We start from the raw sequence: 26771 nt of genomic DNA on the forward strand, positions 1-26771 counted from the left end.
GACGTCTTTTCTCCAGAGGTTTTACAGATTTCAGAAATCGTGTTAGCTGATATGGATTGCTTAATTTGATGTGCCAAAAGTTTTCCGGCTCTTTCCCCATGTTCATAGAACTTTTGCCTTGATTTGAAAAATAAACGTTCTGTTTGCTGAATGGACCGAATTTTGTATTCTGAATTTAGTAATAATTTTCTCTTATATAGGTCTGGTGTTGGATTTTCTGCATATAAGCAGTCAATCTCTTTTATACTGTTGGCTAGGTTGTTCATTTGTTGTAAGTATTTCTTTTTTTGAAATGAGGCGCTGTGGAGAGCATCCTCACACAGAACATGACATCGTGGTTCGGGAACAGCTGTGTGAAGGACCAAAAAGCTCTCCAGAGAGTGATCCGTACAGCAGAACGCTGCTGCAGGATTGCTCTCCCCCCGCTTCAGGACACCTACACCAGGAGATGCCGGACTAGAGCAGCGCAGATACTGAAGGACCCGTCCCATCCTGGCAACAAACTGTTCCAACTTCTGCAATCTGGTAGAAGGTTCCGCATCTTCCGGGCAAGGACAGAGAGACTCAAGAGGAGCTTCTATCCCCAAGCCATCCGTGCCCTAAACACACACACCCGCCCTCTCACATCATCTATAATTGACTGAGTCAGGACTCTTCCAGACACTCTAAACCAAGGCACAATGTACATTTCAATTCCTTTAATTTTAAATATGTTTATATTGTCTATCCTGTAAAATAGTCAGATGTCTATTCATATTAATGTACAGAATTCACCTGCTTGCTGCTACTACTGCACATTCACCCAGTGTGTATACTATCTATCTATATCTATCTATCTATCTATCTATCTATCTATCTATCTATATATATATATATATATATATAAATAAATATATAAATATATATATATAAATAAATATATAAATATATAAATAAATAAATAAATAAATAAATAAATAAATAATGTTCTTCCTCTACACCCCCCCCCCCAATTTTTGCACATGTCGAGGAGCGTGTCAGGCTACATTTCACTGTGTGTTATACTTGTATAACTATGCATGTGACAAATAAAGAACCTTGAACCTTGAAACATATGAAATTATCTGGCCTCTAAGATAGGCCTTTAATGCCTCCCATACAACAGTCATTTTCATCCCTTGGGTTTGATTTGTCTCTAAGAAAAACTGTATTTGCTCAGAGACCTTTTTTTTTTTAAATGAGTCTTTAGTTAGGAGTAAAGGATCAAGTCGCCAGGCCGGTTTTTGACTTAAGCGTTCATAAAAATTTACATCTAATTGTACTGGACTGTGGTCTGAGATAACAATAGAGTTGTATTGGCAATCTAAAACCTTGGGAAGAATTCTACTATCTACAACAAAAAAAATCGATCCGTGAGTATGACCGGTGCACTGGTGAGAAAAATGAGAATTGTTTAGATGTAGGATTTTTGTCCCTCCAGGGGTCAAAAAAAGCATAAGATTGCATAAAGGATTTAAGAACATTACCCGCTTTTGAAATTTTGCTATCAGGTTTTGGGTTTGATCTGTCAAGTTGAGGATTAAGTACGCAGTTAAAGTCACCACCCAGTATCAAATGGGACTCTGTTAAATCTGGCAGGTGTTTTAAAAAGGTACAATAAAAATTTGGGTCGTCCCAGTTTGGTCCATATACATTAGCAAGAATGACTTGTTTCCCATACAACCTGCCCTGTATAATAATATATCTCCCTCTGGTATCCGCCACAGTTGATAGTGGAATAAATGGAATCCCCTTCCTAATTAGAATAGCCACACCCCGTGATCTATCCTCAAATTTTGAGCTAAATATTTGGCTTACCCATGTTTTTTTTAGTTTAATTTGTTCACTTGATCGGAGGTGTGTTTCCTGCAGATATACAACATCGGATCTCAATGATTTTAAATGAGTAAAAACCCTTGTGCGTTTAACCGGATTATTTATACCTTTAACATTCCATGTTATAAAACGAAGAGGCAGATGACTTTGCGAGCTTGCCATTCAGGTACCAAAATGCAGGTGCAGAAAAAATATGTCCCAACCTCTGGAACCCCCCCAAAAGAAAGAGGGGGAGAAGGAAAAAAAAAAAGGGAAAAAAATAAATAAATAAAACGAGCCTCAAAACCCCATGCTGATCTACTATTATCCCTGAGATCGCAACCCTCCAGGCTAGGATAGCACAGTGACTAAACGTACTGTTAACCCTCAAACAGCCCCTCAACTGGGCAAATATATAACATTTAATAACTAAACAAAACTCCAAAACTTATATTTTCCACTTTCCCCGTGTTTATTCTAATCAAATGCCCCAGAATAACAGCAATATCTCGAACATATCAAAAATCGGAACGAAGAAGGAAGGCAGAGTATTCATAATCAATTAAATCAAAAATCATTCTACCTTCCGGCCTTTTATGACTATGGCCCAATTATTTACTTGACATCTCCCCAGCACCGACGTATAACTATGTCCCTTGAGTTCAAGCAATCACACATGTGGAGTCCAACTTATCTTTTCTCACACGGCTGTACCTCTCACGGCCGTCGTAAGTCTTTTTTGATAAAGTCTATTGCAGCCGCTGGGTCGGTGAAACGATTGTCCTGTCCCGTCGGTGAAGTGATGCGGAGAACAGCTGGAAACAAAAGTCCAAACTTAACGCCAGCCTCGGAGCAAACGTTTAGCCTCCATAAAAGCAGCTCGTTTCTTTGCCACCATTGCTGTAAAATCAGGAAAAATGCTTATCTTCATGTCCTGCAGCAGCAACGGCTGCGACTTGGCGGCCCTTCGGAACACCTCTTCCTTGTCTTGGTAATAGTGAAACTTCACCACGATTGCCCTGGGAGAGTTTCCCTGTTGACCCAAGCTTCGATGAGCGCGGTCCAGCATCGGAGTAAAGTCGAGGCCCAGTATGTCTTTCAGCATTGTAGCAATAGCTGCCGTAGGTTTCCCGGTGTTTTCAAAGCCCTCCTTCACCCCTACAATGCGTGCATTGCACCGGCGTTGTCGCCCCTCGATGTCGTCCAACTTGCTGGTCAACTTAGCAACGTCCGATTTCAGCTTGCTAACCTCGTTTTCCAACTCCACTGTCCGGTCTGAAGAAGTATTCAAGTCAAGTCAACTTTATTTGTCAATTCTGCCACATGTACAGGACATACAGAGAATAGAAATTTCGTTACTCTCAAACCCTAGTGATTAAAAAATGCAAATAAAATAATTAAAAAGTAAAAATTTAAATAAATACAATACAATTTTACGTATAACAAAAAAAAAAGCTATACAATATACAACATTCAAAGCAAACTCAACACTTTCCAAACGGGTCTCTTGCTTCTCCAGATCTTCTTTGATTGTGTCTATTTTATCATTTAAATCTTTCGTGCTTGAATCGATACGGTCCAATATCCTCTTTTCAGAGCTAGCAATAGCTCTCATAATCTCACTCATGTCATGGGGTGGTGCCTCCGGTCTGTCCTCAGCATGGTCCGAGGCTTTTGCGGCCTGCTCTTTCCCCGATCTAGTTTTGCTCATATTTCGTACACCGTAGCCTTGAAGATGTAAAAAGTGCCTCAGAGCAGCACACGGGCGTGTTATCGTACTGTTGTTAAAAGTTCGTTAGTTTTGGAGCAATGGAATTATGAAACAAGTTAGTCCATTGAGGAGCCCTGTACAACACGTCTTCACATGGCTACCAGACACGCCCCCCGTCATTTTGTTATTATTCAATTCAGAACTGCCCAGACCAGACACAGTGACGTTTCACCAGAATCCCTTTGATCTCTGATCTTCTTTATGACATCAGCACCCGAAAACCTATAAATAGGGGAGAGGTTCTCACTCTTGTCAGTCTTTCAAAGAGAGTGGAAGAATTCACTAGGCAGGAAAACACTTAAACTACTCGAAACTTCCGTTTCTGACACAGTTGACCGTCTTTTTAAAAAATCTTTTAGTTAGTACAGAGATTTAGCATCAACTTCAATTTGAAATATGAGTCTGTCAAATCCTGTTGTATGCAACATGAGAGCCGAGAACGAAAAACTTCAACAGCAAATCAAAGAGCTGAAAAATGAGAATAAAACTCTCAAACAACAAAACTCTACCATATGTGACCTTAAAGTCGAGAACGCCGACCTTAAGGAGCAAAAAAGAGAGCTCATAAATGAGAACAAGATTCTCCAAAAAAAACATTGAAGTTCTCTTCAAACGAAGTGGGTTCTCTAAAAACAAGAGGAAAAGAGACCTGCAACTAGAGAATGAAACAATTCACTTCAAAATTCAAGAGCTGGAATATTGTAACCAAATTCTAAAGGATTTAAACAGCTCCAAAACCAAAGAGATCCAGCAACAGAAAGAGGTGATGCAGGAAATGGAGGCAGAAATCGGAGAGATGCAAAGCAGCAAGACAGGCTTGGTTATAAAAGTGGGAGACATGGAAAAGGACAACCCGTCTTTAAGAGAGGAAAATGATGTGACGGTAAAACGCATGTGTGAGCTGAAAAGGGACTTTGAAAAGGAAAAAGATGACATGCAACAGGAAATACAGGCTGTTAAAACTGAGCTCCATCAGGCAAACACAGCCTTTAAAGAGTTACAAGAGAGTGAAGAAAGAAAAAGGATCATGAATGAGGAAAACAAAACAACGGACAGTGAACAGCTCAGACAGACCCTGGAACTCCAATGCTTTGCACATGAAATTGACATATTGAGGCATAACGAACTTCTTGAACAGGACCTCCAGGAGCTTTCCAAAAGGAGTGGTGATTCTCAAAAAGAACTGAAACCACACGATGAGGGTGTGAAAGGAGAATCACGGATCTCCAAAGCCACTGAGAAAGACTCCCAACATGATTTTAACGTGACCAACAGAGAAAAGGAGTTTTTGTACCATCAATTTGAGGCAGTGAAAAGAGAGCTCCTAATTGAGAACAAAATTCTCCAAAGAAACGCTGAAGTTCTCTTCAAACGACGTGGGTTCTCTAAAAACAAGAGGAAAAGAGACCTGCAACAGAAAGAGGTGATGCAGGAAATGGAGGCAGAAATCGGAGAGATGCAAAGCAGCAAGACAGGCTTGGTTATAAAAGTGGGAGACATGGAAAAGGACAACCAACATGATTTTAACAAGACCAACAGAGAAAAGGAGTTGTTGTGCCATGAATGTGAGGCACTGAAAAGAGAGCTTGTCAAGAAAAATCTGTGTAATGTACAGGAAGCCTTGAAAACAAGACATGGCGTTGGGAGTCTGAGCTTGGGTTTGCAAAGTTTCACAGGAAGCACATAACAATCTGATAAACAACTACGATGTCCAAGTTGACATACTCAAACAACAAAATAAGGCCTTAGAAAATACGGTTAGCGACCTTACCAAAAAGATGTGGAATGGACGGGAAGCGATGAGACAAATGGAAAAGAACTTTCAAGAACAAAGGAAGCTACTCGAAAATCTCCGAGGAGAATTCGAGGAAATTTAGCACAACTAGGACTTTGGCCCTCCCTATTAAACCTGGTTAACGCAGGTTCAATAGGGCTATAACTCAGACAATGGAAGTTCATTTGATTTAATTGGCCCAAAATGAGTGACTGCACCCAGACACTCAGTAGCAAAAGAATTACAGAGATTCAAGAGAGAAAACTGTTTCTGCATAGACTCCTATAGTACTGCAAGTCGTGTCATCGCTTGGTGTCCTGCATAGAGTGCAGGTTTAAGGTATCTACGTATCTTTCAGAATTAGAAGCTATGCTGCGTCAGGGGTTATAACAGCTGTGCCCCCCCCCAACCGGTCGAGGCAGATGGCCGCCCCTCACTGAGCCTGGTTCTGCCGAAAGTTTCTTCCTGTTAAAAGGGAGTTTTATTCTTTCCCACCGTCACCAATGGCCTTGATGACTGATAACCTTCACAGACACTGTCATCAAGGGTTTGCTCACAGGGGATCATCTGATTGTTGGGGGGTTTTCTCTCTTATATTGTATGGTCTTTACCTTACAATATAAACAGCCGAGAAGCGGCTATTTTTGCGATCCGGTGCTTTAGAAATACATCTTAGCTGAACTGAACTCCATAACATCTGGACCGAAATGCCTACACACAACGGTAGGCATTTCAATCAAGAGCTCTGTCCAAAACGTTCAGTGACAAGCATCAGCACCAGGATTGTTTTTTTAGCTCACCAACAGTTCATGTTCCATACCCAGTTTTTATTGTGACTGCAACTTTGTAAGACTGGGTTGGGAGATGTTCTTGTGGTGAGCTTTTATTCACATAATTGGTTTCTTTAATAGTGAAATAAAATATATTTGTATAACTGGAAACAGCGTTCTCATGTGTGATTATCACATTGTATTCTTTAAACCATGTAACAGAATATATAATATATATAATTTACTCATAGTAATATTAATATCTAATGTGACTGAGTTTCCTCATCTCTACTTATGTGCCGATGTGTTCACTGAGGCCATTGTATGGTCCATTTTGGCTGCATTTCCATGTTTTAAACATGAAATTTGCTTATTTAAAGGGTGTCTCATGTATCTCTTATGCAGAAATATGTGTTGCCTAGCTGGACAAATGTAGCACAGGTCTACTATTATTGGCCTAATGTATTTTACCAATCATTTCAGCATCCAGATAATCTCTTTCATACTCCCTTAGATGAATTTAGCCTGGTTGTCATGAAATAGGCATTTGAAACAATAACTACCAGTATCTTCGAATGTGTGTGATTTCACTAATCCTACACATTCTTTGCAAGACAACTGGGTGCTTTTATGTAAAGAATGATCTGAGAACACTGAGGCTAATGAAGTAACAAGAGAAACATAGTAAGTAGTCTTTCAGTTTGCATGATCAATTTGGATTATTGTTCATTTTCATTTACCATGTCAACATGTTTTAGAGCAACGTTTTCTGATTTTGAGCTCTTTTAGGTGTAAGTCATCGTCAGTGATTACCCTAAGCCCAAAGCAACACCAAACATGGGCAACCAAAATGCATCATTTTGTTAGCATGTAATTGTTCTCCCAATTCTTAGAAATCAGGAAACAACAAAAATAACAATTTTAACTTACAGACATGAAACACTCCCCCACCCTGGAAAAAAGTCCATTTTGCCTTTTACAAAAATATAAGGTTAGTGTAATGTTAGATTTTGCATTAATACCTATGACTGAGACCTCAAAGGTAATTCCTCGACTGCTTCAGTAACAGCCTGGTTGATTTTAACAAGTTAAGTAAATTTGCGGTCAATTTAGACTCAATTCAAAATCTCCTACTTGGGACGAACACTAAATGTAAATAGCTGACTTTCTAAATAAACCTATCCATCTTTGCAAGGTCCATTTTTGCTTTCACTAAATTCCAAATGTTTAGCCATAATTAGCTTAGCTGTCCTACTCTTGTTACTGCTCTTTCCTACTGCTGTTACAATCAAATGAACATCTCTGCAAAGATAAATTAGCTGAGACCTTAGGTTGATGGTAGTTACTAGCAAACATACAAACTTACATACACTATATAGTACAGTTCTATGATACATCACCAAATAGAACAATTTGTGGCAATGCAGACAAGCAGAGAAACATGCACAACATTGCTTCAGTCTCATAGCTACATGCAGCACAGTCAGTCCACCAAATCATCAAGCACTTAAAGTACCATTACTCATTAAAGACAGAAGGAAAATCACACTGCAACTCGATACACCTGGACAAGAAGCAAACTGGTAAGAGGGCTGATTTTACATTGACAGTTTACATTCAGGACTACGCTGCTATTGCTTTTCTTTGTTGTAACTTTTAAACTTTTTAAAATTTCTCTTCCCATTCAAATGAATGGCAAAATCTTCAAATCTCTTCAAACCTACCCTACTCTGAAACTTAACTACTTCAGAGTATGCAATAAGGTTGATTGTGTTCATCTGGACGTTGTGTTTTCAGTGGGAGAAACGCTACGTCATTCATCCAAGTGACTTCTTCACTTTTAGTCTCATTCACATTGCATTTTTGCTCGCAAATAATTTTCTAGTTCATGTTAGTATGTTATGTTTACAATGTCCACTGCCTTTTTTAAGCAAGCTACTGGAAAGCACACAAAATATTCATGAATTGTATGTAAAATTATTTTGTGAAAAATAATTATTGTTTTTTCCATCTCCCTTCACTCTTTGGCTCACCTTGTTCTTCCTGATCTTGTACAATCTCTTTGTCCTCTCCCTCTGATTTGAATTGATTAGGTAAATTAATAGTGAATTTAGACAAAATTAAACATCTGCTACTCTAACAGCCATCTTTCTATACACACACATCCCTCTTTACAATTTAGTCACAACAAAAAGTTACTTTGACGAGATTTAAGCATTAAAAGCTCGCTGGTCAGTCATCTCCATGTGTTCTGTCCTTGGTCTTTCTCCCATTGCTCATCTTCTTAGCTTGGCCTGGATTTACTGAAGGGCTCCTAAATGTGGGTTCCATTTATGTAAAATCATACTAACTCTTCACCACAATTATATATTTTAACTGTAGGCAACACTAACTAACTGTCAGAGAGCCTGACAGATGCTTACGGCACATCAGTTGACCAATCTAGTATTTGCCAAAGCTTCACAATGACATGTTTTTGTTTTTTTTGGTTTGTTTGTATAAAAGTCAACCCGACACACTGTTATGTTGATCACTCTGGACGAGTGTTTGTTGAAGCACCACACATATGGCTTTCATGGTTTGCCAACCTGTTCACCAACTCTCCGGTTGGTCTTCTGCACATGCTCCTGCTCTCCAGGCGGCAAATGCTGCTCCTCTAGGCCGAAAAAAGTGCATCTTCCCGGGGTACGATCACCGGGGACTCCTTTTTCCAGCACACACGTGACAACAAATACGTCATTTCCTGTTGACCAAAAAAAAAAAAAAAAAAAAAAATGCACCCTCTCACGGTCCTAGGGACCGAAAATGGTCCCGCCCGATCAGCGGGCGAAGCCGCTGCTGCACGCCGGGAATCAGGCTTCCTTTCCCGCAGGTCTGTTTAAGCAGCCCGCTGTTTTCCAGCAGGGGTCAAATGTGAAGCAAGGGCGCCACCCGGTGGACAAATAAAAAAATTACAACTCTAAGGCCTCCTCCAAAATGAAAGTGAAACTTAAACATCGACGATCCCTTTGACCGTAATTAATTTGCAGTGAAAAATAGCGTTTATAATGGGTTTCAAGGGGCAGAAATCGGCCACGAGGTTCGATAGTGGATGTATGCCTTTTATTCAGCCATTTAAGCTCATTTAAAAAACTCAGACTGAAATTTTAAAATAAAATGGGAAAAAAAAATACATGTTTGAAAATTTGGCTATACTCCATTAAACACTACGGAAGAGGATTAGGGCCACTGGAAAAAAACCAAACAATTCTGACTTTAATCTCAGAATTCTGAGATTAAAGTCAGAATTCTGAGAAAAAAGTCAGAATTCTGAGAAAAAAGTCAGAATTCTGAGAAAAAAGTCAGAATTCTGAGAAAAAAGTCAGAATTCTGAGAAAAAAGTCAGAATTCTGAGAAAAAAGTCAGAATTCTGAGAAAAAAGTCAGAATTCTGAGAAAAAAGTCAGAATTCTGACTTTAATCTCAGAATTCTGACTTTAATCTCAGAATTCTGACTTTAAAGTCAGAATTCTGACTTCTTTTTTTTTCTGAGATTAAAGTCAGAATTCTGACTTTAAAGTCAGAATTCTGACTTTAATCTCAGAATTCTGACTTTAATCTCAGAATTCTGACTTTAATCTCAGAATTCTGACTTTAATCTCAGAATTCTGACTTTTTTCTCAGAATTCTGAAAAAAGTCAGAATTCTGACTTTAATCTCAGAATTCTGACTTTAATCTCAGAATTCTGACTTTTTTTTCTGACTTTAATCTCAGAATTCTGACTTTTTTTTCTGACTTTAATCTCAGAATTCTGACTTTTTTTTCTGACTTTAATCTCAGAATTCTGACTTTAATCTCAGAATTCTGACTTTAATCTCAGAATTCTGACTTTAATCTCAGAATTCTGAGATTAAAGTCAGAATTCTGACTTTTTTTTTTCTGAGATTAAAGTCAGAATTCTGACTTTAATCTCAGAATTCTGACTTTAATCTCAGAATTCTGACTTTTTTTTTTCTGAGATTAAAGTCAGAATTCTGACTTTAATCTCAGAATTCTGACTTTAATCTCAGAATTCTGACTTTTTTTTTTCTGAGATTAAAGTCAGAATTCTGACTTTAATCTCAGAATTCTGAGATTAAAGTCAGAATTCTGACTTTAATCTCAGAATTCTGAAAAAAAGAAGTCAGAATTCTGAGATTAAAGTCAGAATTCTGACTTTTTTCAGAATCCTGACTTTTTTCAGAATTCTGAGATTAAAGTCAGAATTCTGAGATTAAAGTCAGAATTCTGAGATTAAAGTCAGAATTCTGAGATTAAAGTCAGAATTCTGACTTTAATCTCAGAAAAAAAAAAGTCAGAATTCTGAGATTAAAGTCAGAATTCTGAGATTAAAGTCAGAATTCTGAGATTAAAGTCAGAATTCTGAGATTAAAGTCAGAATTCTGACTTTAAAGTCAGAATTCTGACTTTAAAGTCAGAAAAAAAAAGAAGTCAGAATTCTGAAAAAAGTCAGGATTCTGAAAAAAGTCAGAATTCTGACTTTAATCTCAGAATTCTGACTTTAAAGTCAGAATTCTTTCCTTTTTTTTTTCCAGTGGCCCTAATCCTCTTCCGTAAAACACAGTGGAAATGGTGTGGAATTAAAAAACGCAAAGGCCACGAAATGGTCCCAGGTTCTACAGAGGGTTAAACACTTTGTTCTCCTGCAGGTCCAGTCCTGTCGCCACAGAAACAAGTCCTGACCCATGTACCTGGAACCATAGAAGAAGAATAAAATAATAAATGATATTTAAAAAAAGACCTTAAATCCCACAACATAAAAACATTTCGACCAATGAAATGCTTTAGAGTGAAGGACAGCAGTGAATCGCCGCTGACGTGGATTTATGCACAGCTGCAGGTGAGCTCACCTCACTGAAGGATGCATTTTTTCTTTTTCTTCAAACGCTTTCTTCCTGTGTGGCCTTCTGGAGATCAAAGAGAGGATACGATTGGTCGGTTTCTAGATATAAAGCTTATTTCATCATCAACACTAAAGGATGTTCTATCATCGTCTTGATGAGACCTTACAGCCTGAGCCTCAGCTCACCATGTCACAGGAAACACTAATGTTCAGGAACAGGAAGTGACCTCATAGACTCAGAGCTACATCACAACAGCCAGACTGACCCGGCTACATCACCATGGTATGGCAATCTCGACTCCACTCAACTGTAATCTGCGGCCGAGTCTCCGTCACTCTGCTGCAAACACTGAACACAACTTGATCTGTGTGGGTGGGCTGTGGGACAGGAAGCATTAAAATTTCCATGTTTCAGAAACAAACAGCAGCACTGAGCGTGCTCAAAGCCTGAAGCAGAGAGCACAGCGCCTCACTCTACCTGCTGGGCTGGTGTCTAAGGTGTTTGATGCGTTCCGGGGAGCAGAATCTTCCGGGTTAGGATCTTTGCTCCTGTTGACCTGGGTCACATCCTGCTGACTAGCTGTGTGCTGGACTTCCTGCTGCGCCGGTCTGGTGTCCACTTCAGACTCCGGACCCTGGACCTCAGCTGCGGGGCGTTCACAGAGGGCCTGGAGCTCTGAGGCAGCTCTGTCTGGCTCTGCTGGCTCCGGTTCTGGTCTGGTTCCAGCAGGTGGATGTGTGGGAGTCCGGACCTCCTCCCGAGGCTTCTCGGGAAAATCTGGCTTATCTTGGGCCGGTGACATCTGCGTGACCCCGGGGTGACCTGAAAAGGAGAACTTGATCAAACGAGCAGTAGTGACAAGAAAGTCTGCAGAAGTCCTGCCGGGCTCTCACCTTCGACCCCACCGTCCGGCTCTGCCCGTGGGCTTGTCTTCCTCAGCCTGCAGCCCTTCCTGATCTCGGCCAGCAGGTTGTCGACGGTGCATCCTTCGTCCCAATTGGCCATGTCTGTCCTAACTGCAGCACAGACACACGTTCCCCTGTGAGCTTAGCGCACGTGTCACAAACAACAGGTGAAAGCTGTCACTGCATCACCTGACAGCCTCACAGGTACAGCAGCATTTAATCTTTACAAACTTTCTTCTCGTCCTGATGCTCTCACATCATTTCCTTTAAATATTCAGCTGCTGATAAACTGTTGCAGAAAAATGTTGCTGATGTCAGCTATTGATTCTCGACCTGTCCGTCACCGGCCCTTCACATGTCTCACCTGTTCTCCACTTGCACTTGACCTGTCCTTCACCTGCCACACCTGGAGAGACAGGTGAGGGACACCTGTCTCTCCATTTAAGGAGGGAGGATTTAAGGTGAAATAATGGTGTCTGACTTGCTGATCTTTCTGGTGGGGGCTTCTTCTCTCAGTTTCCTCCCTTCCTCCAACCTCTTCCTCCTCTTCTCCTGCTCCCTGTGACCTTCGTTCTCCTGATCGAAGAATAAAAGGAACACACAGTTCAAACTTCAGCAGGCTAACCGGCCCCCCAGAGAGGGCGGAGCTTAACATTTACAGGGAAACAGGACTAATGTGTGGCAGCTACCACACTTTGTCACGGTTCAAGTCAGAGCCGATTGGCTGGCTGAGACATAGTTTAAATGACACATGCAAACGTGCGGCAGGGTATGAGTCCTGCAGACTGAGCCGCACTGCGATTGGCGCTGACCTTGAGGGTTCGAAGGAAGAGGTCTCTGAATGCCTTGATGGTGCTGAAGAGCTCTTCGAGGGAGAAGCTGCTGCTGTCCTCACAGAGGTAGGCGGACAGGTGCTTCCTCTGCTCCTCCACAGATGACAGCAGGAGTTGCAGCTGCTCAACAGCCTGCAGGCTCTCCTGGTAACACCACATAAGAACAACAGGTAAGTTCACCTGGAACAGCAGGTCTGTCCCACTAAAACGGTGTCAGTGAGTGTACAGACTGGATTTATCTGCCCGTAAAGGTGACAGCCTCATCCTGAGTGACTCACCTGTATGGTGGACAGGTACTGCTCCTTCATGTCGTCAGATGAGGAGGAAACGCTCCTCTCTGAGTTTTTCAGCCGTTTGTTTAGAGTCTTTGTTTCAGACTGAATAGAGTCCAAGCTGAGCCTGCAGGTGGAGTCAGAGGGCAACATTTAACACCGCTGCAGGCGAAACACCTGAGCTACCACGTCACAGACTCCACCCAGCAGTCTGTACGTGACTGAACTCCTATATGTGTTTACCCAGCAGCCTTTGCACAGATCTCCAGGTCATCGGGCAGGTTGAGCAGGTCGGGGTGATTCTCTTCAGCCTCCTAAGGGTCACAAACAGCAGCAACTGAATTATTATGAGAATACTGCAGTATTCCCCAGTATTCGTAGTATTCCCAGCATTACCTGCAGGATGTGGTGCAGCAGCGTGACTCTCGACTTGTTGGCTTTGGTTTCGGTCAGAATTCTGACTTTAATCTCAGAATTCTGACTTTTTTTTTTTTCTGAGATTAAAGTCAGAATTCTGACTTTAATCTCAGAATTCTGACTTTAATCTCAGAATTCTGAAAAAAGTCAGAATTCTGACTTTAATCTCAGAATTCTGACTTTAATCTCAGAATTCTGACTTCTTTTTTTCAGAATTCTGACTTTAATCTCAGAATTCTGACTTCTTTTTTTCAGAATTCTGACTTTAATCTCAGAATTCTGACTTTTTTCTCAGAATTCTGAAAAAAGTCAGAATTCTGACTTTAATCTCAGAATTCTGACTTCTTTTTTTCAGAATTCTGACTTTAATCTCAGAATTCTGACTTCTTTTTTTCAGAATTCTGAGATTAAAGTCAGAATTCTTTCCTTTTTTTTTCCAGTGGCCCTAATCCTCTTCCGTAAAACACAGTGGAAATGGTGTGGAATTAAAAAACGCAAAGGCCACGAAATGGTCCCAGGTTCTACAGAGGGTTAAACACTTTGTTCTCCTGCAGGTCCAGTCCTGTCGCCACAGAAACAAGTCCTGACCCATGTACCTGGAACCATAGAAGAAGAATAAAATAATAAATGATATTTAAAAAAAGACCTTAAATCCCACAACATAAAAACATTTCGACCAATGAAATGCTTTAGAGTGAAGGACAGCAGTGAATCGCCGCTGACGTGGATTTATGCACAGCTGCAGGTGAGCTCACCTCACTGAAGGATGCATTTTTTCTTTTTCTTCAAACGCTTTCTTCCTGTGTGGCCTTCTGGAGATCAAAGAGAGGATACGATTGGTCGGTTTCTAGATATAAAGCTTATTTCATCATCAACACTAAAGGATGTTCTATCATCGTCTTGATGAGACCTTACAGCCTGAGCCTCAGCTCACCATGTCACAGGAAACACTAATGTTCAGGAACAGGAAGTGACCTCATAGACTCAGAGCTACATCACAACAGCCAGACTGACCCGGCTACATCACCATGGTATGGCAATCTCGACTCCACTCAACTGTAATCTGCGGCCGAGTCTCCGTCACTCTGCTGCAAACACTGAACACAACTTGATCTGTGTGGGTGGGCTGTGGGACAGGAAGCATTAAAATTTCCATGTTTCAGAAACAAACAGCAGCACTGAGCGTGCTCAAAGCCTGAAGCAGAGAGCACAGCGCCTCACTCTACCTGCTGGGCTGGTGTCTAAGGTGTTTGATGCGTTCCGGGGAGCAGAATCTTCCGGGTTAGGATCTTTGCTCCTGTTGACCTGGGTCACATCCTGCTGACTAGCTGTGTGCTGGACTTCCTGCTGCGCCGGTCTGGTGTCCACTTCAGACTCCGGACCCTGGACCTCAGCTGCGGGGCGTTCACAGAGGGCCTGGAGCTCTGAGGCAGCTCTGTCTGGCTCTGCTGGCTCCGGTTCTGGTCTGGTTCCAGCAGGTGGATGTGTGGGAGTCCGGACCTCCTCCCGAGGCTTCTCGGGAAAATCTGGCTTATCTTGGGCCGGTGACATCTGCGTGACCCCGGGGTGACCTGAAAAGGAGAACTTGATCAAACGAGCAGTAGTGACAAGAAAGTCTGCAGAAGTCCTGCCGGGCTCTCACCTTCGACCCCACCGTCCGGCTCTGCCCGTGGGCTTGTCTTCCTCAGCCTGCAGCCCTTCCTGATCTCGGCCAGCAGGTTGTCGACGGTGCATCCTTCGTCCCAATTGGCCATGTCTGTCCTAACTGCAGCACAGACACACGTTCCCCTGTGAGCTTAGCGCACGTGTCACAAACAACAGGTGAAAGCTGTCACTGCATCACCTGACAGCCTCACAGGTACAGCAGCATTTAATCTTTACAAACTTTCTTCTCGTCCTGATGCTCTCACATCATTTCCTTTAAATATTCAGCTGCTGATAAACTGTTGCAGAAAAATGTTGCTGATGTCAGCTATTGATTCTCGACCTGTCCGTCACCGGCCCTTCACATGTCTCACCTGTTCTCCACTTGCACTTGACCTGTCCTTCACCTGCCACACCTGGAGAGACAGGTGAGGGACACCTGTCTCTCCATTTAAGGAGGGAGGATTTAAGGTGAAATAATGGTGTCTGACTTGCTGATCTTTCTGGTGGGGGCTTCTTCTCTCAGTTTCCTCCCTTCCTCCAACCTCTTCCTCCTCTTCTCCTGCTCCCTGTGACCTTCGTTCTCCTGATCGAAGAATAAAAGGAACACACAGTTCAAACTTCAGCAGGCTAACCGGCCCCCCCAGAGAGGGCGGAGCTTAACATTTACAGGGAAACAGGACTAATGTGTGGCAGCTACCACACTTTGTCACGGTTCAAGTCAGAGCCGATTGGCTGGCTGAGACATAGTTTAAATGACACATGCAAACGTGCGGCAGGGTATGAGTCCTGCAGACTGAGCCGCACTGCGATTGGCGCTGACCTTGAGGGTTCGAAGGAAGAGGTCTCTGAATGCCTTGATGGTGCTGAAGAGCTCTTCGAGGGAGAAGCTGCTGCTGTCCTCACAGAGGTAGGCGGACAGGTGCTTCCTCTGCTCCTCCACAGATGACAGCAGGAGTTGCAGCTGCTCAACAGCCTGCAGGCTCTCCTGGTAACACCACATAAGAACAACAGGTAAGTTCACCTGGAACAGCAGGTCTGTCCCACTAAAACGGTGTCAGTGAGTGTACAGACTGGATTTATCTGCCCGTAAAGGTGACAGCCTCATCCTGAGTGACTCACCTGTATGGTGGACAGGTACTGCTCCTTCATGTCGTCAGATGAGGAGGAAACGCTCCTCTCTGAGTTTTTCAGCCGTTTGTTTAGAGTCTTTGTTTCAGACTGAATAGAGTCCAAGCTGAGCCTGCAGGTGGAGTCAGAGGGCAACATTTAACACCGCTGCAGGCGAAACACCTGAGCTACCACGTCACAGACTCCACCCAGCAGTCTGTACGTGACTGAACTCCTATATGTGTTTACCCAGCAGCCTTTGCACAGATCTCCAGGTCATCGGGCAGGTTGAGCAGGTCGGGGTGATTCTCTTCAGCCTCCTAAGGGTCACAAACAGCAGCAACTGAATTATTATGAGAATACTGCAGTATTCCCCAGTATTCGTAGTATTCCCAGCATTACCTGCAGGATGTGGTGCAGCAGCGTGACTCTCGACTTGTTGGCTTTGGTTTCGGTCAGAATTCTGACTTTAATCTCAGAATTCTGACTTTAATCTCAGAATTCTGACTTTAATCTCAGAATTCTGACTTTTTTTTTTCTTAGATTAAAGTCAGAATTCTGACTTCTTTTTTTCAGAATTCTGAGATTAAAGTCAGAATTCTGACTTTAATCTCAGAATTCTGACTTTTTTCTCAGAATTCTGACTTTAATCTCAGAATTCTGACTTTAATCTCAGAATTCTGACTTTAATCTCAGAATTCTGAAAAAAGTCAGAATTCTGACTTTAATCTCAGAATTCTGACTTCTTTTTTTCAGAATTCTGAGATTAAAGTCAGAATTCTTTCCTTTTTTTTTTCCAGTGGCCCTAATCCTCTTCCGTAAAACACAGTGGAAATGGTGTGGAATTAAAAAACGCAAAGGCCACGAAATGGTCCCAGGTTCTACAGAGGGTTAAACACTTTGTTCTCCTGCAGGTCCAGTCCTGTCGCCACAGAAACAAGTCCTGACCCATGTACCTGGAACCATAGAAGAAGAATAAAATAATAAATGATATTTAAAAAAAAGACCTTAAATCCCACAACATAAAAACATTTCGACCAATGAAATGCTTTAGAGTGAAGGACAGCAGTGAATCGCCGCTGACGTGGATTTATGCACAGCTGCAGGTGAGCTCACCTCACTGAAGGATGCATTTTTTCTTTTTCTTCAAACGCTTTCTTCCTGTGTGGCCTTCTGGAGATCAAAGAGAGGATACGATTGGTCGGTTTCTAGATATAAAGCTTATTTCATCATCAACACTAAAGGATGTTCTATCATCGTCTTGATGAGACCTTACAGCCTGAGCCTCAGCTCACCATGTCACAGGAAACACTAATGTTCAGGAACAGGAAGTGACCTCATAGACTCAGAGCTACATCACAACAGCCAGACTGACCCGGCTACATCACCATGGTATGGCAATCTCGACTCCACTCAACTGTAATCTGCGGCCGAGTCTCCGTCACTCTGCTGCAAACACTGAACACAACTTGATCTGTGTGGGTGGGCTGTGGGACAGGAAGCATTAAAATTTCCATGTTTCAGAAACAAACAGCAGCACTGAGCGTGCTCAAAGCCTGAAGCAGAGAGCACAGCGCCTCACTCTACCTGCTGGGCTGGTGTCTAAGGTGTTTGATGCGTTCCGGGGAGCAGAATCTTCCGGGTTAGGATCTTTGCTCCTGTTGACCTGGGTCACATCCTGCTGACTAGCTGTGTGCTGTACTTCCTACTGCGCCGGTCTGGTGTCCACTTCAGACTCCGGACCCTGGACCTCAGCTGCGGGGCGTTCACAGAGGGCCTGGAGCTCTGAGGCAGCTCTGTCTGGCTCTGCTGGCTCCGGTTCTGGTCTGGTTCCAGCAGGTGGATGTGTGGGAGTCCGGACCTCCTCCCGAGGCTTCTCGGGAAAATCTGGCTTATCTTGGGCCGGTGACATCTGCGTGACCCCGGGGTGACCTGAAAAGGAGAACTTGATCAAACGAGCAGTAGTGACAAGAAAGTCTGCAGAAGTCCTGCCGGGCTCTCACCTTCGACCCCACCGTCCGGCTCTGCCCGTGGGCTTGTCTTCCTCAGCCTGCAGCCCTTCCTGATCTCGGCCAGCAGGTTGTCGACGGTGCATCCTTCGTCCCAATTGGCCATGTCTGTCCTAACTGCAGCACAGACACACGTTCCCCTGTGAGCTTAGCGCACGTGTCACAAACAACAGGTGAAAGCTGTCACTGCATCACCTGACAGCCTCACAGGTACAGCAGCATTTAATCTTTACAAACTTTCTTCTCGTCCTGATGCTGTCACATCATTTCCTTTAAATATTCAGCTGCTGATAAACTGTTGCAGAAAAATGTTGCTGATGTCAGCTATTGATTCTCGACCTGTCCGTCACCGGCCCTTCACATGTCTCACCTGTTCTCCACTTGCACTTGACCTGTCCTTCACCTGCCACACCTGGAGAGACAGGTGAGGGACACCTGTCTCTCCATTTAAGGAGGGAGGATTTAAGGTGAAATAATGGTGTCTGACTTGCTGATCTTTCTGGTGGGGGCTTCTTCTCTCAGTTTCCTCCCTTCCTCCAACCTCTTCCTCCTCTTCTCCTGCTCCCTGTGACCTTCGTTCTCCTGATCGAAGAATAAAAGGAACACACAGTTCAAACTTCAGCAGGCTAACCGGCCCCCCAGAGAGGGCGGAGCTTAACATTTACAGGGAAACAGGACTAATGTGTGGCAGCTACCACACTTTGTCACGGTTCAAGTCAGAGCCGATTGGCTGGCTGAGACATAGTTTAAATGACACATGCAAACGTGCGGCAGGGTATGAGTCCTGCAGACTGAGCCGCACTGCGATTGGCGCTGACCTTGAGGGTTCGAAGGAAGAGGTCTCTGAATGCCTTGATGGTGCTGAAGAGCTCTTCGAGGGAGAAGCTGTCAATGAGATGTCCTCACTAAGATAATAAAACGAGTGTGTGTGTGCACATGTGTGGTATCCCATGATTCCATGCTGTAAGTTCAGAGCCTGTGAGAACAGGCTGGGCGGGGACGATAAGATCTGCAGCGTCTGAGGTTCAGCTGTTTGTTATGGTGTATCTGCAGTTACGCCCTGATGGTACACAGACCACGTCGTCGTTGCTCTCACCTGGCAGCGAGGAGCTGTGGTGGAGCTTTGTGAGCTCTCTGCTGACTTAGGTAATCAGCCAGTGGCTTTCAGTTTGAGCTGTTCTGCTTGTCATGTTAGCCTTGAAACTAAGTGAAACTGACTCGCACTTCCTTTTGCTAACGTCCTGCCGATAAAGCTTTTCAAACCGACCCAAATGGCCTGCTCATGTCTCCCCATCCAGCTCATGCGACATCTGTTGGTTCGTCCATCAAGCAGGTAAACATGCCCCTCTAAACAAATGAAATCAGCCAAGAGAGCCTCTGAAAGTGACCTGGACCTACAGCAACATTTAACTGTTTATATGACTGAGCGCCAACTGTCCTGACTGCCATCGTGAGGCAGAGTTCAGATTACTTAAACTGATCTCATGAAATCACAAATCACCTCAGAGGAGACCGAGAAGGAAGGGAAAAAAGGAAAAAAGGAAGGACAGGAAGGAAATAAGGAGAGAGGAGGAAGTGGACGAGGACATGAGCATACCTTGTAGTTGTCGAGTGCATCGAAGACGAGGTGGTGTCCCCGAGGGTCGAAGACGGCAAGAGCAGCCAGCAGCTGGAACAGCTGCATCTTCACCATGACATTGGACGTGTCGAGAGCTGAGGGCATATAGGAGGAGGTGGAGTTACCGCTTTCATAAGTAATGACTCTGAGTCGTCATCTTCACCTCACAGGTACACCGGCTACCTGCTTAGCTTAGGCTGGAACAGCCACCTGAGTCTACCTGTTGCTCAGGGTAGCGTGTAAATATGATTTTAAGGTGGTTTTAAGGCAGATCTGCTTCATTCTAACTTTCTGGTCCTCCACCCACCTTGAGCCAGCATCCTGATGTAGCCCTCGTTGTCCAGGATGAAATGCAGCCCTGCGGACGAGTTCATGATGGTCCGGACACAGCTGACGCAGGTGAGCTGCAGCAGAGCATCGGCGATGTGGGCGCAGCCGCGGCCCGACAGAGCCTCCAGCGCCTCCAGCAGGAGGTCCAAACCCTGTAGTTCAAGGAACTGCACCATCCATGACTGATTACTCACCTCCAGCCGCCGCTGCAGACCCGAGTAGTTCACCACTGTGGGAACCTGGAGGGGCAGAGTGACCATCGGTCAGAGCTGTGAGACGCCCTCTCCTTCCCCTGCAGGACTCCTGAGGTTCTGCTTCTTTCCTACCTGCAGCAGTCGGATGCAGAGCTCGGGGTCAGCGTTCTCCAGATTGGCCTCCACCTTGCCGTCAGTGACTGTGGCGGGGCCTCTGGTCAACTGGTCCTTTACCGCCCCCCATTTGGTACTGGTTGCCATGATGACAGGCTAAAGGTTTTACCGATGTTTGAGCTGACGAGGGTTAAAACAGATACAGGTAATCAATCACAAACAATCAATGACATCATCATCTTTTTAACGTCCATGACAAGCAGACCTGACACAAGCGATGACATCACGCCCGTGTCAGCCTGCCTCGGGCTCACAGTTTCACATTCATTAACACATCTCTGAGTCACAAACTGAGCTCCTCCAGTGGACGCCTTTATCTGCTCAGGAGGTCAGAGTCCTTTACTGTGATTGGACTCCATTTGGCTTTAGTTGTGTCATAAATTATTATTTGAATTATGTTCCTGACTGACAGCTCGAGTACACTTCTGATGTGGACCAGTTTTAACTTGGTTTTATTCAGCTCCGAATCAAAGCTCCAAATCACAACAACAGTCACCTTGAGATGCTGTACTGTCTTTGTACTCTCAACAACCATATGAGTAAGAAGTTTTGTGACAGTGGCAAGGAAAACCTCAATTTTAACAGGAAGAAACCTCCAGCAGAGCCAGGCTCAGACCAGTTTGGGAGAGGGAAGGAAGACAGGACAAAGGCACTCTGTGGAATGCATGAATAACAAGAAACAGAGAAAAAGAAGAAGAATGCAGTGAATCAGGCTGAAGGATCAGCTGATTAACAGACTGATAATAAAGCACATGATTGGCTCCAGTAACAGAAAAATAAACACGAAGCGCTCACAGCTATCGTGGCTGTGATTTGGAAAGTGAATGAATCAGACTGAAGGCTACGTGAATCCTGCACTCAGTGTGTTGCAGAGTCTTCATCAGTGAAGAAGAGTGACTGCACGTCACAGCGTGGTGGGTGAAATATGTCAGCTATGTGGTATTTCTGGTATTCAGTGCGTGTGCATGTCCTGACAGCTGAGCACGCTCGCCACATTAACGCGCCGCTGTGAGAAAACCTGAACTTTAAACTTGAAAGGTGGAGTAGGTCAGTCACATGGTCAAAGGGTGTTTCCAGAGGCCTGGATTCAAATCTCCCCCGGGGCATTTGAATCCCTCCCCCCCATCCAGCCAGCCTTCCTGCGTCAGTAAAGCTTCAGAATATTAAACACAACCATGAAACTTTCAGACTCACTGCAACATGGTCCTAATAAAGTGAGCACTGACTGTGTAAACCAGCAGAAACACAGGCAGGAAATTCACCTGTAAAGGTGTGTGTGGGTGTGTGTGTGAGTGAAGACAGACTGACTGGGGGGAGAAATTCCTTCTCAGCAGATGAGCTCAGGATAAAGACTCTTCCTCTTTTTGGACAGATGCTTCATCGCTTGGTTAAACTGTGGCCTCCTCCTCACGCCCGGCAGCAGAACTTTAACCACGGAAACAAATGCTCCTCATCAGCAGCAGCAGGTTTCAGTCTTCAGAGAAGGACCAGCAAACAAACTCAGCACTAGTTGTTCCAGTATCGGGAAAAACTGAGGGATGATCCTTTAAACCTGAAGCTCAGGTGTTTGTCATCATTTAACAACTTAAACAGACCTTTCACTGTACACATGCGCATATCTGTCAGTGGTACACCCTCACAGAAGAACAAATGCATTGATCTCAGTGCTGATGGATCAATACAGTGATTGGATAAGAGCAGACCCGCATGCTCCGATTCAAAGGTTCAAAAGTTTAAACACAGTTGTGGCTAAAAACCGCTGACAGGTCGAGCTGTGCCTGCCAAACCGGACTCCCTTCAAAATTAATCGAATTTAGTGTCTGAGCTTCAGTTCACTCGGTGCTGTGGTGGGTTCGGCTCAGCAACACCGGCCGGAGGACGGAGCAGCTTCAGCCGCTCCGCTGCTCCCACAGGTACAGGTGTATTTCACCGGGAACAGAAGAAGCTCATCACACAAACTTACCTGGAATCTGTCACTTGTGTCAAGCCGGCCTCCAATTCGAGACTTGCAGTCAAGCCAGCCTCCAGTTTGTTTTACGTTCCCTGTGTATTCAAAGTATTACGGAATGGATGTGGAAACCAGATTTCAAAATAAAAGCCAACTTCGAGTGAATTAACAGGTATGTTAAGAACATAATAACATATAATTTAGGCTTTTTTTTTCCTTTTTCTTTTTTTTCAAACTCTAATGTTAGATCTATATGATAGTGATGGCCCGCTTGAAGCTGACGCTCCGGAGCGTGTGTCGAAAAAAACAACACACTGGTTCAGAAGCACTGTGTCGAGGCTTGCTTCGTTTGGCAAAAGTCACGTGACCAGTGACGTCCGAAGCTTCATTACGCACGTAACTGCTTCGGTACCTGATTCAAACGGATATAAGGAAGTGAATCATCCACGGGATTCGTGGAGTGTGTTGATGGTGACATAGAGCGAAGAGGTGATCATTCCACTGACAGATATGAAGCCAGCGAGGAAGAGAGGACGTTCTGGCGTGTGGGAATATTTTGAGTTGATTTTGCTCAATTCATTTTATCTGCCGAAGTGAAAAACCTGAAATGTCCAAAATCATGTTTTCATAATGTAAATCTCATTACAGCATATGACTTTAGGAACACTTCCATGTGAATTAAAGCTGATGAAGACTACAACAATGTATTTGACACTATACGTACATTACATTGCTACAGTTTAGAAAATCATTTTGTTTATTGTTTTTAGGTGATAGTCTGCAGACCCAGGAATACCTGCATATCTACCAGCTTGCAGTGCAGTTCCTGCACTCCACAGCCTCTTCTGTTCCATGCAAGTGGATTTTCTCCAAGGCAGGAGAAACTATTTCTAAGAAAAGAAACAGACTCAGCCAGCGCACAGTAACACTAATCCTCTTTTTAAATGTAAATTACAAAAGGGCTACCTGACATAGATCATGTTTTTACTTTGCAAGTTCTTGATTAGGGGTGGGTTTTGATTATTGCCTTTCTGATTACAATCCATGCTAAATTGGATAAATTTATATTGATTCATTACAATCCTGTGTCGATTTGTAAATTAACGTTATTATGCCTGAAACGCCAGCATCTCAGGTTAAACCTCACAACATGTCGTCAAACACCATACAGCTAAAACAGTACCTGGGAGCAGGTTTACGGATTCTGCATACAAACGTAAACACAGAGCGCGGACCCGACGCGTCAGAGTCAGATTTTGGTGTGTCGTCGGGTCCGCGCTGTGTTTGCCTCTTTTTTTTTTTTCGCTGGCTTCTGCAGCTGCAGGTTTCATAACTCTGTTTACATCTCTAATTAAGTCTCACATGTGTCAGCTTTCTTTTAATAGATACGAAATTATGGATATATACTGATAGATGACCAGAATTGTAATATTTCTGACTGAGGCAAAACTTTCAAGATTCCAATCAAATTGAATCGGATCCTGTATCGAATCAAAATGATTCTACAAATCAGTAACGATGCAGCCGTACTCAGCCCCTAAGCATTTTCCCTTTCCAGTTCACAATCAATCCCACCCCTAGGTCAAAAATATGTATAGGACAATTGGCCTCATCTAATATTTTGTATGAACCTGTCCAGCTGTCCAGTGATTAAATGACAAGTAGATGGGGGCAGGACTCCACAGCAGGGGCATACTCCATAATGTGCTGTGCAGTCTCATATGTATATTGTATATGTTGCTCACTTATTGTATTTACCAACATAAAGGAGTTATGAGCAAAGAAAGGCCACACCATAGTGCATGTTTAAATAGGGAAAGTTTATTGATCAAAATGTATTACGCAAATACGCATTACATTTTTTTCAGCCCCCCAATCGAGAAAACAAAACCAATTACATGTTCAAAGCAACGGAACGGTGGCCCAATATCAGAGAGAACTCCACTCTTGAGTGAGCAGTGATGATTGAGTGTGCGTGTTAGTCCCCATAGGGAAATAGTTCCTCTGCATTTAACCCATTCACCCAGTGAATTTTTTATTGAGCAGTCCGTTTTATTTTGCAGATTCAAGCTGCTCTTCAAAATATTCGCCACCAGATGTCACCGGAGAGGACTGTGTTGAAAAGCTTCGAGTAATGAACCATTTTTCAATACAAGCTTCAGTGCTTCGGAAAGCTTCATTTGGCCATCACTACTATATGACACAGCCTTGTACCCTAATTGTGCCCTGTCACTATCAAGGCCATCTTATTTTGCCTTCCAAAATAAAAGCCTTTTCAAATTGTCCATATACGACCTACTCTTTTAACGATTTCAAAATGCTCTTAAATGAAAAATTCATGTTTCAACAGGATAATTCCACTTTAGATCAACAGTATACAGCCCCACAGTGATACCATATCAATATCAAGTCATTCTGATTTTGACTTCCAAAGTAAAAGCCTTTGACGATGTCAAAGTAAAAGCAGGAGTGACTAAAACAAGCTCTCTTCAATTATTTTGGGATGTTATTTACTTATCAATTGTGAAAAAATTGCTCTGAATAAACAGAGAAGCAAAAACGCTCATGAACTGGCGTGGAGAAAGACGTGTCTGTGTGAACATGGAAAAAGCTGAACGTGGCGCGGCGCTTCCACGTGCAGTGTCTACCGTCACGAGTAAAAAGACTGCAACATTAACATTAGCATTGGAGGCTAAATAGAATTTTCGACACATCTCCTCCTCTATTAAAGCTCGTTTTCAGCAACCGAACACCAAGAAACATCAAGAAAACCTCACTGCGCCGATAGAATACCGTGAATTTTATATAAGTTTGAATAACTTACCGTTTGTGTAAAATACTCCAATGAGTACGGCAGGCATCCACCACGGTGTAACCAGCAGAAGCACATGGAAAATCGGCCCGGCAGAGCAAACTATTAATTGATCCACGGGTTTACCTGGGCAGAAGCCCAGGGGCCTGCCAAGTTAAATAACTCTCTTCAGAGTTCATTTGCTTGGACTTGAATAACACTGTTTAATAACTCCAACACTGAACACTATTTGAATCAGAATGTGTTAAAATGACACTTTGAGAGTGGAAATCAACTCTAACATCTTTAACCCTGAAATTTTAACACTCCAGTTTTTGCTGTGTATATTGTTTGATAGTTGGAGTCAGGCGAGTGTTGTTGTAGACTTTAAGTCGCTGTGCGAGTTAATATTGCTGGAGGAGTTTAAGAACTGTTTTCCTGAGCAGACAGTGATGTACCTGAGCATGCAGAAGGTGGCCACGTTACAAGAGGCAGCTGTCCTGGCTGAGGAGTTTGCCCTAACGCATAAGGCAGTGGAACAAATAGAATAGTGCTATTGTAAATTGTGTGAGAACATGATTGTGACTGTCCTGAGTGAAGTATTGCAAACTGTGGAAAGAGTGATTTTGAATGTTCTGAGTGAAGTATTTTGCAAGTGTCAGAGGCATAAAGTGAGACATGAGTAAGAAAGGGAATAGGAAGTGAAGCTGGGGTAACAGAGAGACAGACTGACAAGGGTGCAGACAGTAAACTGGATAGCAGAGGGTGATACTGCAGGTCACCAGCTGCCCCTAGGGGACACAAAATAAATAAAGTAGAATGAAAAAATATGAAATAATACTAAAAACCCTTTTAGTATTATTACATTTTTTTTGGTGGGCCAGACCCTAAAACAGAAAAAGTCCAGTTTCCTGTTTTTGAAAAAAAAAGAGAAACCAAACACTCTTTATAGATAAACAATAATAAAGGTATGAATAAAGAATAAGAATAAATAAGTAACAATTAATGAAACTGAATGCATTCTGAGAATTATGAAAGATAATTCTTGAAAAATGCCTTAAACGTTAAAGGGAGCAGTTGCACATTAAACAGCATGGTGGATGGAGAATCACAAGCTGGGAAGTTCACCTGCAATATCACTGTGTCTGAGTGGACTCAGAAAGACTGTCTGAGTTTGAAATTTGCCACAGATGGAGTAAAGTTTCAACAGAAGAGACTGAAAAACAAGACAAGGCTGAAGAAAAACTGTAAAAAAAAAAGTATCACTGATAATGCACATCCCATACGGAAAAGAAATAGAACAAACTTATAAGTCTTGCATAAGATGTGGCCTACTTCATATAGTGAATCATATAAGTGGCCACTAATGAAAGTGGCCACTTTCTCATTACTTTCATATATTGTTTTAGTAAGCATCCAAAACATACAAGTTTCATTTATATAATTTTTCAAGGGATCTTGTATCTGTTTTCACTCTTGTATGCTTTTCATACAT

The 26771-nt window shown here is 43.1% G+C and overlaps 3 protein-coding genes across 9 annotated transcripts; all 3 read right to left on the minus strand.

Moving 5' to 3' along the window:
- Positions 1-10661: 10661 nt before the first annotated feature.
- LOC309721012 (uncharacterized protein) lies at positions 10662-13601 on the minus strand. Of its 4 annotated transcripts, XM_082558312.1 has the most exons (9): positions 13438-13592; positions 13285-13355; positions 13048-13168; positions 12749-12913; positions 11925-12512; positions 11509-11853; positions 11340-11408; positions 11038-11094; positions 10664-10878 (listed from the first exon to the last, which is right to left on the minus strand). In XM_082558312.1, exons 5-8 carry the CDS (start codon positions 12034-12036, stop codon positions 11039-11041), a joined length of 582 nt encoding a protein of 193 aa, XP_082414438.1. In that variant the 5' UTR covers positions 12037-12512; positions 12749-12913; positions 13048-13168; positions 13285-13355; positions 13438-13592; the 3' UTR covers positions 10664-10878; position 11038. The 4 variants fall into 4 exon arrangements, 3 of the variants coding, with proteins under 3 accessions (XP_082414438.1, XP_082414439.1, XP_082414440.1); XR_014280630.1 differs by lacking the exon at positions 11340-11408 and having other exon boundaries at positions 10662-10878; positions 13438-13601; XM_082558313.1 differs by having other exon boundaries at positions 13285-13592.
- Positions 13602-13829: 228 nt separating this feature from the next.
- LOC309720355 (inverted formin-2-like) lies at positions 13830-18830 on the minus strand. Of its 4 annotated transcripts, XM_082557201.1 has the most exons (11): positions 18216-18830; positions 17800-18144; positions 17329-17385; positions 16615-17168; positions 16462-16532; positions 16225-16345; positions 15926-16090; positions 15101-15688; positions 14685-15029; positions 14214-14270; positions 13830-14054 (listed from the first exon to the last, which is right to left on the minus strand). In XM_082557201.1, the coding sequence occupies exons 1-2, from the start codon at positions 18325-18327 to the stop codon at positions 17918-17920; spliced, it is 339 nt and encodes a 112-aa protein (XP_082413327.1). In that variant the 5' UTR covers positions 18328-18830; the 3' UTR covers positions 13830-14054; positions 14214-14270; positions 14685-15029; positions 15101-15688; positions 15926-16090; positions 16225-16345; positions 16462-16532; positions 16615-17168; positions 17329-17385; positions 17800-17917. The 4 variants fall into 4 exon arrangements, with proteins under 4 accessions (XP_082413327.1, XP_082413325.1, XP_082413328.1 ...); XM_082557199.1 differs by lacking the exons at positions 17329-17385; positions 17800-18144; positions 18216-18830 and adding an exon at positions 14516-14584 and having other exon boundaries at positions 16615-16747; XM_082557202.1 differs by lacking the exons at positions 17329-17385; positions 17800-18144; positions 18216-18830 and having other exon boundaries at positions 16615-16751.
- A 433-nt stretch (positions 18831-19263) lies between these two features.
- LOC309720363 (inverted formin-2-like) lies at positions 19264-26066 on the minus strand. The gene is made up of 4 exons (XM_082557215.1): positions 25310-26066; positions 20496-20657; positions 20147-20408; positions 19264-19934 (listed from the first exon to the last, which is right to left on the minus strand). Exons 2-4 carry the CDS (start codon positions 20622-20624, stop codon positions 19693-19695), a joined length of 633 nt encoding a protein of 210 aa, XP_082413341.1. The 5' UTR covers positions 20625-20657; positions 25310-26066; the 3' UTR covers positions 19264-19692.
- Between the last annotated feature and the right edge of the window lie 705 nt (positions 26067-26771).

The sequence above is a fragment of the Aulonocara stuartgranti genome, assembly GCF_965226115.1.
Source record: "Aulonocara stuartgranti genome assembly, chromosome: 13".
NCBI lineage: Eukaryota > Metazoa > Chordata > Actinopteri > Cichliformes > Cichlidae > Aulonocara > Aulonocara stuartgranti.